We start from the raw sequence: 14,172 nt of genomic DNA, 5'->3' as shown, positions 1-14,172 counted from the left end.
CTAGTAGCAAAAAAAAAAAAAAAAAAAAAAAGCTCTCTAGGTAAAGTCATTTTAAACTTTTATGGGACAAATCATCCACAGTTCATGAAATTAATTGACTTAAGAATACAGACAAACAACAAAACGCCAAAAAGTGCATTGTTAATGTATGCAGTAGTATTGTCAACTGACAAACCTGACATAATTAAAAGGTACACATTATTATTATTATTATTATTATTATTATTATTATTATTATTATTATTAGTAGTAGTAGTAGTAGTAGTAGTAATAATAATAATAATAATAATATTAATTTCTACACCAGGTGCCACAGTTCTTAAAGTGATGTGAAGTTTTCAGTTACTCAAGCTACCATCTACCATGAGCATGATTACCGCGCTGCATTTATAAACTGAAGCCCAGCACAGATACAAATATCTGCTAATTAGTGCTAAGTAACAGACAAAATACCAGCCATGCCTTTGATGAGCTAAACAACACAGCAGTGCATTTTTTTGTGCTGCACTTATTTTCCTGTTACTGCTTTTAAAGACACCAATGGCACAAACATTGTTAAAATGTTCCACTTTACTTAGCTGAAATAGTGGCAGTGAGCAGACAGCAATTGTCCATAGCTCCGTGCGTCAGTACATTTGTCAAGCAAAGCACTCACTCCCCTAACTTTAAGTCTCACCCGCATCACTCTGAAATTAAAAAAAATAATAAGTTATACAATGTAGCATTGTTATGAAGGGAAATCCATGGAGACCCGGAGAGCTATTTTCTTGAACTAGACTGTAAACATACTTTTTAATACTTTTTTAATGCCAGCGTCAAGTGGCCAGTAGAGGAACTGCGGTTTTTGGCACTTCTGCATTGGCTTTATTTGTCACACATGGAGGTTGCTGCTTGGCTTTGAAATGCTGGTAGTTAACACCTGGATGTCTTATGCAATAGGCTAATTTTTTTCTAGGTCTAGCTTGATTTTAACTCCATGCCATCCATTTTCTTAAGTGCTGATACAGTTCAGGGTCATTGGGGGACTGGAGTCTGTCCCAGCTGTCTATAGGGGGAGACCAATATTAAGTGTGCCGGCACAGTAAAATTTCATGGTCTAACCTTTGAAGAGAAATGAAAAACTATAATGTCCTGAAACAAAACAAAATAAAAGCAAACAAATACAACTGTTTGCAGGTCCACTTGAATAATTGTTCAGAAGCTGTAGTCCCATAAAATAAAGTCACATCACTTATCCACTGGAAACGTGACTCACTGTTTAGAGATTGTGGACATTATGTAATCCGAGATAACCAGGCACAAACCAGGGCATCATTCATGCGAGTTTTCTTTCATACGCGCGCATGCAGGTGACTTTGTGCGATTTCCTTCGGCTGTCTGAATGCCATTTTGTTCAACTCCATGAGAAGCTGGAGCAGTTTGTCATTAATGAGTTTGCCACAGCAGAGAGAGGGAAAAGTGAGGGAGAAAGCCAGAGTCCCCCTGCAGGCAAGATGATCGAGAGCAAGGGGGACTTCCCTGAGTCTGCTACACTGATGACATTTCCTTTAAAACCAAGTGCAAACTGCTCTGACAGCGTGACTAATTTTACAACATCTCTTCTATCGTCCCTTCCCCTTTCATTTTCTCCCTCCACTGTCTCTTTCTCCCTCTTCTTCTCTCGCCAACATCCACATAGCTAAACACACACTCGCGCACACGCACACTCTGCCTCAAGGGTTCTGTCCTTGCGATTGGGGAATCGCTGGATCTGATTGGCTAATATTCTCACCATAGGAAATCAAAAAAATCTGAACAAGAGGAATGAAGTCTCCCATGTGTACTTTATCCTTGTAGTTAAGATCTGTTTGATATAGCAAGCTAATGCTATGGGCTTTCATGAAGGCTTGCTATTTCACTGCAGAGTGTGTGATCACAGAATTATTACTTGGAACCATGGACTCTAGTTAAACAAAGACAGCAAGAGAGTCTCACATCAACAATTTGAGGCAGTTTCGGCAGTGGGATTTAACCCACAATGTACCTAGCTAACTACACTTTTTTACATACATTTTTATTTTGCTACCATGTTTCAACAAAGTATCTGATTACATGAGCAGCTAAATAATCTTTATTGTTCTTAATGTTAGTATTTAATGAAATATAATATAACAGATCTGCAGGAAAAAAGGATGCTATTGCTTTCTATTGTGGTTTAATCTGTCAAGGACAAAAACGTATAGAAAATTCTGCATCAAGCCTTGAAATCGTAGCTTTCCTACTTTGGTTAAGCCTGGATTGGTGGCATGGTGGTTAGCGCTGTTGCCTCACAGCAAGAATGTCTTGGGTTCAAATCCACAATTTGGCTAGTTTGCACTGGTTTCTCTCTGGGTATTCTGATTTCCTCCCACAGTTAAAAGTCCTGCAGTTGTTAGAGTTAAGTTAGGTTAATTGGTGATTCTAAACTACCCATGAATCTAAGTGCAAGTGGTTTTTGTCTCTATAGACTGGTGAGCTGTACAGGGTTTACTCTGCCTTGTAACCTATCACTTCTGGGTTATGCCCCAGCCCCCCTGCAAAGATAGGAGGATGGTAGTTGTTCAATAGATCCATTCAATTCTCATGTTAACCGGACTATAAACTTTGTTGAACATTATGTAATATAAAGACAACATGTAGTAATTAAGTGACCAAGAAGTACTGGGCTAAAAGTTATTGAATAGTGTTGAAATAAAATGACAAAATTGCGAAGGATTAAAATATTCCAAGAGCTCACTTTACTTCATCTAAACATGTTTCAATATGAAAAAGTTGTGTTGATTTAACTCAGTTGTTTAAGTTTCTGCCAAAGCAAAACAGTTGTGTGCAACCAATGTCCATTATTGAATTAAGTAAATAAAGTAAATTTTTTCAGTGTAGGATTCCAGTCTGGTACAACATAGGATAATTTGGAAAGATTTAGGAAAAGACCATGGCTAGGGTTAGGGATGGATATTGATAAGATTTACCAATTCCATTTCCATTATTGATATCACTTATCGAATTGATTATTTATCAAGTCTTTTTTAGATTCTCATCGGCTCTTTGAGATTAACCACTAGTGCTAAGCAGAAATAAAAAAAATTACATTCATGCAAATTAATTGTATGCTTTGGGTCAAATGTTTGTGCTTGTTTGCTGAGGTATTTCTCCTCTTTGTTGTGATCATTACTCAAAAAATAGCTGAAATACATTCATAATCATCATTTAACAATATAAATCTGAGAAATTGCCAACACTTTCATCCTGGGTTCTTGACTAGTTTAGCATTAGCATGCTCTCTGTGGATGCTTGCAAAGAACCAAAGTTGTGTTAGCAGCACAATGCGGTTGTCTCTGCCCTGGATGCAGTTTTCCACTTTACTGTTTATCTCGTCCTTTTGTGCAGTAAAAATAAATGTCCATATCCATTAGACTGCGTTGCTATTTTCCTCCTTGGACATGCAACCTGAAATCAGCTGATTGTAGCGCGAGTGCAAGAACCGATAGGTAGGATCGATAGGCAGGCAGACTAACAATTCCAAGGAATTGGACTACTGGGAACCAATTCTTTACAAGAACCGGTTCTTGATTCCCACCCCTAGTTAAGGTTGAAACAGACCTTTGTAAAACCATTACATTACAGCCTTCACATACAGAAAAGGAGTGACACAATAGCAGCAATATCAATAAATATATATTTTAAGTTAGAAGTATTTGGAAATTTCACCATCAAATGTATTATGGGATAACATACATGGCTTGTTTGGAACAACTGCCAAGAGAAAGTCTCTTCTCAAACCAACAAACAAAAAAACATGGCAGCACGTCTTGCAAAGTTGCATGTGCACAAACCACAAGACTTTTGAAAGAATGTCATTTGGACAGAAAAGACCAAAGTGGTGATGTTTGACTGCAAAAAGAAGCATATTTAGGGAAACCCAAGCAGTGGTAGAGGGGCAGGGGAGGAGCTACAGGGGGGCATGGGGCAGCAACTGCAATTGCCCCCCAGCTCTTATGCATATGTTAAATACATAAACAGATACAAAAAATTTTTTTGTGGAGGGTTGTCCCTCCACAGAGTTTTTCCTTCCCACTGTTGCCAAGTGCTTGAACATATGGGGGTCGTTGGTTTGTTGTTGTTTTCTCTGTATAATTGCAGTTACTTTAAAATATTAAGTACCTTAAGGTGTGTGCTGTTGTGATTTGGTGCTATATAAATAGAGTGAATAATGAAACTGTGTAGTACCATGTGACACTGTTGGATTTACTTAATTGGAAGGCCTGGTAAGGACTAGATGATATTTAATTCAGTCCTTATAGTGTATTCTCTTTTTTCACAAAACTGTTTTGCTGTCTTGCTACAGTAATATGAAAGATATTGCCATATTAGGCCACAGCTGCTGAGATTAGCTCCGCAAAGCACAAAGACAAACTGTCTAAGGTAAATAAATTCATAAACTAAACAACATATATCTCAAGTATATGTATTTATTGTAAGTGTTTGTGCTCAGCTTATATCTCAAGCTTTCTCACCCTGATTACTATACAGAATCTTCTGGTAAATGTGTTTGGGGTTTTTTTTTTTAATGTGAAACAACTTCTCTATTCTCATCAACTGGAGCAGACATTTTGACCTGCCTGGAACGGTTCAGTCTTCTTGAAGCTCTAGTTACTGACAGCACACCCATGTTGAAGAACTGCTGCTGTCTTTAAACATGCAGGGACACAACAACCTACAAATAGACACACAGTACCCGAGGGGATCCCAGATGTAGCCAATCATCTCTCAATTTTCTCACAGCATGTCACTGTAATATTTGGAATAGAGTTACAAATTAGAACTGGTAGCATTAGCGTGGACAACCAGCCACATGGTTGGCTATAAAATCAGCTCTTCATTCCTTCCCATCGTGAGCTTTACTGTATGTGTGCTGAAACAACCTCATTTCATTGCCTGAGGGGGGAAAACAAAGAATAACCTGTCACACACACTGACAGGTGTCTAAACGCATCTTAGGAAACTGGAAGTATATTGTGCAGACCCAGAGAGAAAACACACCTGGGTACAGTAGCTAAAGGCCAGTGTGTGTGTATTTAGTGTGTGTGGGTGTGTGTGCCAGAGAAAGCAGGACATGGAGGAAGATAATGATTGTAGAGAAAGAATTGGGGGTATGACAGCATAAATGTGAAATGGCATATCCACAGTGTGCATTTAACTACAAACCTCCTTGAACAAGTGAGTGAGTTAAAACCACAGACTGCACATTTCTGTACACATTTGATGGTTACAGCACCACTTAACAGGTGACCCTGACAACTTCACATTAATCTGGTAGCACTGTGTGCATCGGTCTGTGCTATGATAACGCCTGTGTAGTTATGTATTGGCCGGATTGGAGTGAAACGGATGGAGCTAAGCAGGTAGCTGCTGTCTGAGGAGAAGAGAAAAGCAGTGCGAAACAGCAGAGAGAAGCAGCAAAGCAACAGTAGGAACAATCACCATTCTTCTCCTCTGCTTAAGCCTCTTTCATATTGTGACACACAGAGGAATTATAGCGCAGAGACTAGGTCAGCCACTTATCCATCTCATCCAACACAGCAACAAGCCGCAGCTCCACAGCAATTACTACTTGGCTGAAACCGCTGCCAGAACACATTCACATCTCTGGTGCTGATGCAGACATAAGCGCGATAATAAAGCTATGGTGCACAGCAGGTGAAAACATTCATGACTTTTGAAAGGTAATAGAGGAAATTTGTTGATTTTCATCTGAAGAGTATGAAGAGATATATGGGTTTTTTTTTTATTTAGACAAACAAAAATCCAATAAAAATGCTAAAAATTTGGGGATAACAGTCACTACAAATACAGACAAAAAAACAGCAAAATAAAGAAAAGAAAAAAACTGAGTTGTTCGCCTGAGGTTAAAGCTGACTGCTCAGTTTCTGCGGTGAAATGTCCCAGTCAGCCAAATTTGGTTGGATTTATATATTTCACACTCACTTGTTAATTAAACCTATCCTCATATGCCTGTGACAACACAAAGCAGTGAAACGTGATTAGATGCTGGAACAAAAGACAGGCTTTGGAAGCGTTTCTGTGTAAAATGTCATTAGGCTGGGTCTCATTTTGCACCAGTTAGATGGCGTACATAATCAGGATTAACTTTAGCACGAGGGGAGAGGGAAGCAGCGACACAGAGTGAGAAATGGGGGTCATGAGCAGAGAGGATTCACCCTCAAAGTCACTCGTTTAGCTGGCAGAGAGTCAAACTGGTGTAGTTATTGCCATATAATGAATATATGAAAAGCAAGGTTTCTATGGGAACGGTGGTTTAGGTGCACATAAGTGTTTCCCTTGTGTAAACATCCAGGCAAAAAGAAACATCCAAAACGTAATCCGTGTTTTATATTTTTGTGCCATTTTTGTTGAATTTTCTGCTGAAGGCAGAGGACACATGAGCGACAATAAATTGCACTTGTTGGATATGATCATTATATGAGCTCAGTCATCATCATTGTAAAGATTTTCTGATTGTTTACCGTTCTGCTTATAAACATAAAACATTTCTGTATAAATATAATTTCCATTTCCCCGCTAATAACAACTGGGAGGTTTGGGAGACTTTGATAGACTAGGAAAAAGGGTCAGTCTGCTGTTGCCAAGGACAGACGGGATTTCTTCACGCTCTCACACTTTGGTATCTGCTGTAAAGTGAGAATGCACTCAAGCTGACCAGGGTTTAAATAACTTCTCTGTGTAGTGAAATGTAACCGCTTTCAGCAAAGCAAAGTGAGTTATTTAAAAAACACCACTATCCTAAGCTTAATTATTAATATCACAGCTACATGAGAGATACAAGGATACTGTGAGGTGTTAATTTTTGTGGCATGACACCACACTCAGGATGTAAGAGGTGCATCACGGTTAGGCACACCTCTCTACCCAGAGTGCCTGCCCCCTTTCCCATCGTAGTTAGAGTAAAGGCAACAAATGAACAACATGATAACAGATTGATCCTATGTGTTGCTAGGCAACCTATCTAGCAGGCATGGAGTAACGGGGGCTGTATACTGTGGCAATGACAGCCAATTATCAGCTGCCTATCTTGTAAAGAAAGCTCAGTGCACTTTTTACCCGACATGCTGCAGTGCATTTGCACAATGTTTACTGATGCTTGGTGTTCACTGGGTGTGTGGTGAGTGGAAATATCACTTTTTGAATGCCTCCTCTTCAACATTCACCGACAGGATCCATAACACCAAATCAATCCCTTTAAGCATACCCCATACCTCAGTGCGTGAGAGCAGAGTGGGCCGGTGTTCTGGGAATCCATCCTACCTCAAAAAACATCCTACCCAATGTTTTCAACTGCCCCTCCGACAGCCAAACTCATCTGTTCTCTGATTGGATAATTAAATTTGTGATTGACATGACATTTGCCAATCAGATGGAAGAAAAACGGGGTCAAAATTCGTACTTGTAACTTGAAACTTGAGTGCAGAGTTTCACACGTATATTTTGGCTAAGTCCACACACAAATCTTTTTTACACACACACAAATTACTTTTACACATACAAATCCTGATTTACAAGTACAAAATATTTATGACCACAATTTGAGCCCATAGTTATGGTTATGGTTAGGGGTAGGGTTAGGTTTAGTCACAAGTCACCGTAAAATTATAAAACGGGTAGGACGATTTGTCAGAGTAGGATGGTTTCTCAGAACACCGGTGTTATATATCTTACAGCTCCCTCTGTTGTCCTCTTTAAGCATTGCACCTTGCAACTGCAGGCTTTTGCTTCATAGTAAAGCTGCTGCTGTGGATGAAGCACCTTTATACATTTCTACTTGGGCAGAGCTTAGTTATACACAAATTTTACAGTTGACATTATAATCTAAAAAGAATTATATACACATATATAATGGGTTATTTATAGGGACAGATGACTATGAAACAGACGGATGACCAGGATGACTTTTGTCATTGCCGTTACAAACATTTATCATTTGAAGTCGAAGCTTGACCAGCTGAAGTATTATTCTATCACAGTGAGGATCTGCTAATTGGTGTTTAGTTTACATCATAAAGCAAACATTCATGAGTGAATGATAACTGAATTGTGTGTTCCAGTGGCACACTGAGTAACCTAATGCTGACAGCACTAGAAATTCAGTTTTCCAGTAATATTAGCACAGCTTAAAATTTGCTTATTCATGTGAATGGATCTTATTGTTCTTAGAATCGTGGGATGGAGGCTATTCCATGTGGTGTTTTTGATCAATTTAATATTTCATTTTATACAAACAAGAAGAAAAAACAAAAGAGTATTTGCTTAGCTGACCCTAAACTTTAAATTTAATATATCTTCCCCATATAGCTACTCGCCTGCTACACAGTGAACACTGGAAAAACTAAAATGCTGTGTAAGTTAATGTCTTCCTTTTAAATAACACTGAGACATTACAATACAGAAAGGGTAGGTCTTTAATTCTTACATAAATATATCACAGAGAGATCTTGCACAAATATTTAATCAGTAACAAGCTCATTTCTTTACATCTTAAAGTGCAGCGCAGTACAAACCAAATGAAAGAATGTAGCTGATGCATGATGCATCCTGGGATGTTTAGATTTGGAACAATAAAGTTTCAAACGATAAACCCCACTGAATCACAGAGCCCTGAAAATACCCGCTGCACTGTGACGTCGGTGCCTTGCAGACCTCAGTTTTGCATGATTTAGAGTTCAGGATAATATCTTATACTGGGTCTTGTACAGCCCCTCAGCTTATCATTTGTCTCAGGCAAGCTGCTGTTCTAGCTGCTCTCCGGTCTACTTAGCAGACTAGCGAGAGAGAAGGCCCTGTCCTTTCTGATTTGATGTCCCTCATGATCCAGGTGGTAGAAATATGATTCAGTTGAGTAAAAGTCACTTAAGTTCACTGGGTAGCTGATCCGGCAATGCTGTGTGACATGACATGCTTACTGCTCCATGTCATTATCATTCTGGAGCGTTTTCATTGCTAGGCCCCACAGAGTTACACTAGAGATAAACTGGCCTTCACTGGACCTATAGGGCCTGCTTGTCCCTGTGAGGGAACTGCAGTAATTGTCTGTAGGAGGCAGGTAGGGCCTCCCCGCTGGGCCTCTATCCATTGGCATGTTCCCGTTCTCGACATACGGACCATATGGCGCTTCCTGCAATACGTGGGGTTTGGCCAGCTTCGTACGATCTGTGGCAGATAGGGTTGCAGTTCTTTCCTGGTGGCCGGATGAAAGGAGGTGATGGGGAACCAGGGAGCGCAGCTCTGGAAGCGGGGTAGATCCTGGGCTCAGTTGAATGCTGGGAGGTGAAGTCTCTATATGTGGTGTTGCTTGTGATGGCGAAGGAGCCGGCGCTGAGGATTTCTCTAACTCTGTGTGGGGCATCATAGCAGAGAAATGCTGCTCACTGGCAGCAGCAGGTTTACTGTGGCTGACAGCTTTGGGTAATGACGTGCCGCCATCTGCGCTATGTGTCTGCTCAGAGTTGACAGTGACCTGACTCTCAACTGGAGGCCCCTTGCAGTGCATGTTGCTATGTCTTCTCAACATGGCAGACCGGGTGAAGCTCTTTCCACAGGTATTGCAGATGTAAGGTTTCTCACCAGTGTGTGACCGTATGTGACGCTGTAGGTCTCCTGAGCCAATGAAACACTTCCCTGTATTAATTCATAAGAAATCTCAAATGAATAACACCGTGTGCACATCATGTTTAAACAATGACAACATGGGGAAAAAAATGCTGTCATAGAAAAACAAGCTTTAAGAGCCTTAAAGAATATGCAGGTAAATGCCATTTACACTTTTGGCTTTCCATTGCATTCCAAGACCAGCTGGACTTGTTAGCTAATGTAATAATATTGCAACAACCTTGGTTGTAGTGTCGATTCCGAGTGTGTCAGTACAAATTGTTGTAAAATGTGGCTCTATAAGACTGAAACAATGTCTGTGAAGGAAACAGACAGCTGCTGTTTTGGTGTTGGGTCTACCTTTGTGGCAAAACTGTACATTGTTAATGGTAATTACATCCATCAAGGAACCTACGTTATGTTATGCATTAAAATTATGCTTACTTCCACAAAGGTCTTTAAGGTCAACTGAATGATTTGTTGGTTGAAAATGTATAAAAAGACTTATAACTAGTTTGGTGGGTATAGTCAGCATATAGATGAACAATAACAGTATTAAAAATATCATATCATAGCTGACCTCTGACCTCTCCTTTAAGGTCAAAAGATTAATCTACGTCAAAGGTCAAAGTGATAATAATAAGGCTACTGTATGTAGAGCTACTTAAAACGATGTTTCTTACAGCCATTGTTTGTATTGATGATATTTAGGAAATCATACGGGTAAATGGGGATTCTAAATATCACATTAAAGTTTGCAACCAAATATGGTGTCAAATTAGACCTCTGATCTCACATTCACATATCACATCTGCATTTCTGTCACGTTGACCCTAAAATGTGTTGATTTAACTGCACTAAAAGTACTTAAAGTGACTTTACAAAGTATTCAAAATACAATACTAGCAGTTGAATATTCTTTTTCTTTTTTGTGCATTTTGCTGTTTTTTGTTTTCAAAAATGGGAACTATTTAACCAACCAGTGTCGAGCTCCACCTAACAGTTTGGCTGCTAGGAAGTTTCTAATCCAGATTTTTTATTATTCCAACCTGAGAATAGATTTGATTTTCCATTACTAAAATACTGCTGAAAGTTATGTTAAATAACTGGGCCTGTTGTAGACTCTTAAAAATATTTTTTTAAATAGATTGTGACATTATAACTTACCACAGGTGGCGCAGCTATGAGGTTTTTCCCCAGCATGCCGGGCCTTGTGCTTCAGAAGCTTTCTGTGCGTGTTGAAGGACTTTCCACACTGGTCACAGGTGAACGTCTTGTCTGTCGCGTGAGTCCTTTTGTGCTCCTTTAGATTGCTCAAGTTGTTAAATCCTGAACAATTAACAAGGAACAAGAAATGCATTTCTCAATAAAAGCAGTTCAAGCTACTATTAAACATCAGCAGGAGCTCACTTTAGCAGCAAGACATTACAAATTCTCAGATTGTTGTATTATCAAATGACTGACTGAGATTATTGCTCGTGCTGAGAGATGCCACAAACCTCGGCCACATATGTCACACAGATGTGGCTTCTCTCCTGTGTGCACCACTTTGTGACGTTGGACATCCCCTGATGCAGTAAAGCTGGAAAACACAGATGAATAATAAAGGACAGTAAAGAAATCATCAGTTTTGATATCTCTATATCTCTATATGGTAAGTGGAAAATATCATATCATATATTTATTGGATATTATAGTATATTATGTGCTAGGCAAGAAAATTATATTTTCTTTCACTTTGTTAATTACTCACAGCAGTTCCTCATTAGTGTGTTATTATGCAACAACAATTATTTATGTGTGAAGTTGAACAAGTGATAGAATAATATTAACAAGCCTGGGAAAACTTTGGAAGCACTTTTTGTCTTAGTAAAGGCAAACTCAGTTAAACCAAGAAAATGCTTAAAGTAGAGACAGGGAGATGGCAAAAGAAGACAAATGAAAATCAATCCAAGTCACTTTACCTTTTCCCGCACAGCTCACAGATGTATGGTTTTTCCCCAGAATGACGCCGCAAATGTGTCTGTAAATTTCCAGCCTGTAAGACAGAATCCGTCTGACATCTGAGTTTAATATGAACATCTAAGAATAACTATTACATTAGAAGAGCACAAAAGAAAATACCTGTGAGAAGTTTCTTCCACAAACGTTGCACTGAAAGGGCTTCTCGCCTATAACAGAACAGATCAGTTTATGCCTAAGAGCATTATAATTCATTCCTATAATTCAACCTTAAATGTGTGATTCTAGAGCCGTTAAAATCAGGAAATACCGGTATGCGAGCGCTTGTGCAGCTCCAGGTTGCTCGGGTGTTTGAAGATCTTCCCACACACCTCACAGCAGTACTGCTTGTGTCCCGATTGCTGAGCTGTCTCCGGCACAGGCTTTAGATTTTGCTCCTCTTCATTCACAGGTGGAGGACTGGGAAGCTGTGCATCTGCAGCTGTGTCTGCAACCTCATCTCTGGCTGCAGTGCTATCTTCTACAGGAGCTTCTGGTGCTTGAACCTGGACCACTGTCTCTCCTTGAAGGCTCTCCTTTGAACAGCTAAGGACAGGTTCAATAACTGATTCAGTGCACATCTCCTCCAAAGCCTTCTGAGACCGAAGATAGTTATATTTCTTCAGGTAGACGGCCTTCTTTGGGCGCATTGGCTTGTTCATTGAGGAGTCTGGGTTAGGAGTGTTTAGATTATCTGAGGGTGTGAGAGAAGAGTCAGGGTTCCTGTCCACACTCACTGATATGGAAGACTGATTAGGCTGAACTGTGTTTCCTGAGTTCACGGGGGTGCTGTTGCCTGCCTGGTTTATCACAAGTTGACACTGCTGCTCTTCCACCACTGAAGGGCCCTGGCTTGAATTTGCACTATTGCTCTGTATTGCACTTTGTTTAAAGTACTGCTTACTGTAGAAGTTGCGGAGCTTGTACCCATGAACTAGCTGCTTTTCTACTGGTGCCTGAGAGCTGCTACCCATTTCACAGTGTGAGCTGCTGTTAGGCACAGAAATTGGCATCCTTCTGGTGTGGTCCATGTCACTGCTGAAGCCAGGCCTCTGGGATTCAGAGGGACAGGGCAGGTCAACATCGTTAGGAAGATTGCTTCCAAGCAGGCAGTCATGCTCTGAACCCAACATGCCTGAGAGCGAAAACGAAGGCATTTCCACTGGTGGAGGACAGGGCTTGAGGAAAGCATTGCACATGCTCTGCACATTCGGAACCTGCAAACACTGTGCGATATCTAGGAGTGCTTGCACATTATCTTGGTTAATATCAAGATGGGAGGTATACATGTAGTCCAATATCTGGCCAATGCCACTGACATCCTGGATAACTAGGTTGAACACGTCATTCTTCTGACTGGGGGAATTTTGGAACAAGGACCTGAAAAGATCAGAGTAATACTTAATGCATCTGGAAACCTTGAAGCAACTCGGTATGATTAACGTTTATTACAAACGAGATAATGGCACCTGAAATAGGAGCTGAAGGCGGCCAGGACGTTTTTGTGGGCTTTGAAGCAAACCCCTTTGACCACCAGCATGCAGTCACAGAGCAGACCCTGAATCCTCTGCTCCTGAAGCTGCTGGAGGAGGTAGGAGCTGTGGCTGGACAAACTGTCCATGGTTACTCAGCGGCTCCACCACTCACTCAAGTCTTCATCAAAAAGCGAGCTAAGGTGACACAAGTTTAAAAACAACAACGAGTGATTAACCAGAGATGTCATTTCTCCTGCCAGCGAGCCAGGAAGCGCTAAGAGCAGTTTCGAACATATGGGATTCAACAGCCGCGCAGAATCCAGTGTGTCTCTGCAGCAAGACCACCCATGCAAAAATTGGACACAAACTGCTAAGCTTTACAAAGCTACGCTAGCCACCCATGTTATTAAGCGGCGTAAATCGATTGAGCACAAAATCCCGAATGCATTACATTTGCAACCGAGAACTGCTCCTCGGTACTGTGACTTATATATTATCTTAGCCCATAAAGATGGGGGTCAAACTTACATTAAAGGATCCCAACTTTTATTTGGATGATAGGTCACTTTTCGACAGGCATGATAATACGTCACTTCCTGGTGTAGCTTGCATTTCGAGTTGCTAAACGCTAATAAATACCGCTAACCATTATACAGATATACCGTGTTAAATAATGGAACGGGTAAAGTCACTGTAAGGAGAGGACATGCTAAAAGTAACCACGTGGTTCATACTTGTAAAAAAAGGTTACATGAGGCTCGTTTCCAGCCTGCTCGGAACTTTTCTTTGGTTGCATTTGCACAGGGAAGACTAATAATGTAGCGACCAAACGGTCCTTTTTTTTTTTTTTTTTTAGCAAAATCAACATACAAACAAAATGCACCATATATTATACATTCAGAAAATACAATTTTCAACCTTTTTAAGAAGAAAAAGAAGATATAGACGGGGTCATAAAAGTTAACAGAATATTAACTCACTAAATCAAAATCTTCCGAAAAGGAAACAAAAAATGCAG

At 40.1% G+C, this 14,172-nt stretch overlaps 1 protein-coding gene across 2 annotated transcripts; it reads right to left on the bottom strand.

Moving 5' to 3' along the window:
• Window positions 1-8,478: 8,478 nt before the first annotated feature.
• On the bottom strand, window positions 8,479-13,931 carry zbtb49 (zinc finger and BTB domain containing 49). Of its 2 annotated transcripts, none has more exons than XM_082532651.1 (8): window positions 13,683-13,931; window positions 13,149-13,349; window positions 11,951-13,059; window positions 11,803-11,849; window positions 11,643-11,734; window positions 11,178-11,260; window positions 10,846-11,007; window positions 8,479-9,708 (listed from the first exon to the last, which is right to left on the bottom strand). In XM_082532651.1, the coding sequence occupies exons 2-8, from the start codon at window positions 13,298-13,300 to the stop codon at window positions 8,990-8,992; spliced, it is 2,364 nt and encodes a 787-aa protein (XP_082388777.1). In that variant the 5' UTR covers window positions 13,301-13,349; window positions 13,683-13,931; the 3' UTR covers window positions 8,479-8,989. The 2 variants fall into 2 exon arrangements, with proteins under 2 accessions (XP_082388777.1, XP_082388778.1); XM_082532652.1 differs by having other exon boundaries at window positions 11,643-11,716; window positions 13,683-13,930.
• Between the last annotated feature and the right edge of the window lie 241 nt (window positions 13,932-14,172).

This window comes from Aulonocara stuartgranti (assembly GCF_965226115.1).
Source record: "Aulonocara stuartgranti genome assembly, chromosome: 5".
NCBI lineage: Eukaryota > Metazoa > Chordata > Actinopteri > Cichliformes > Cichlidae > Aulonocara > Aulonocara stuartgranti.
Note: the sequence above shows the minus strand (reverse complement) of the source record. Positions and strands in the feature narration are given on the sequence as shown.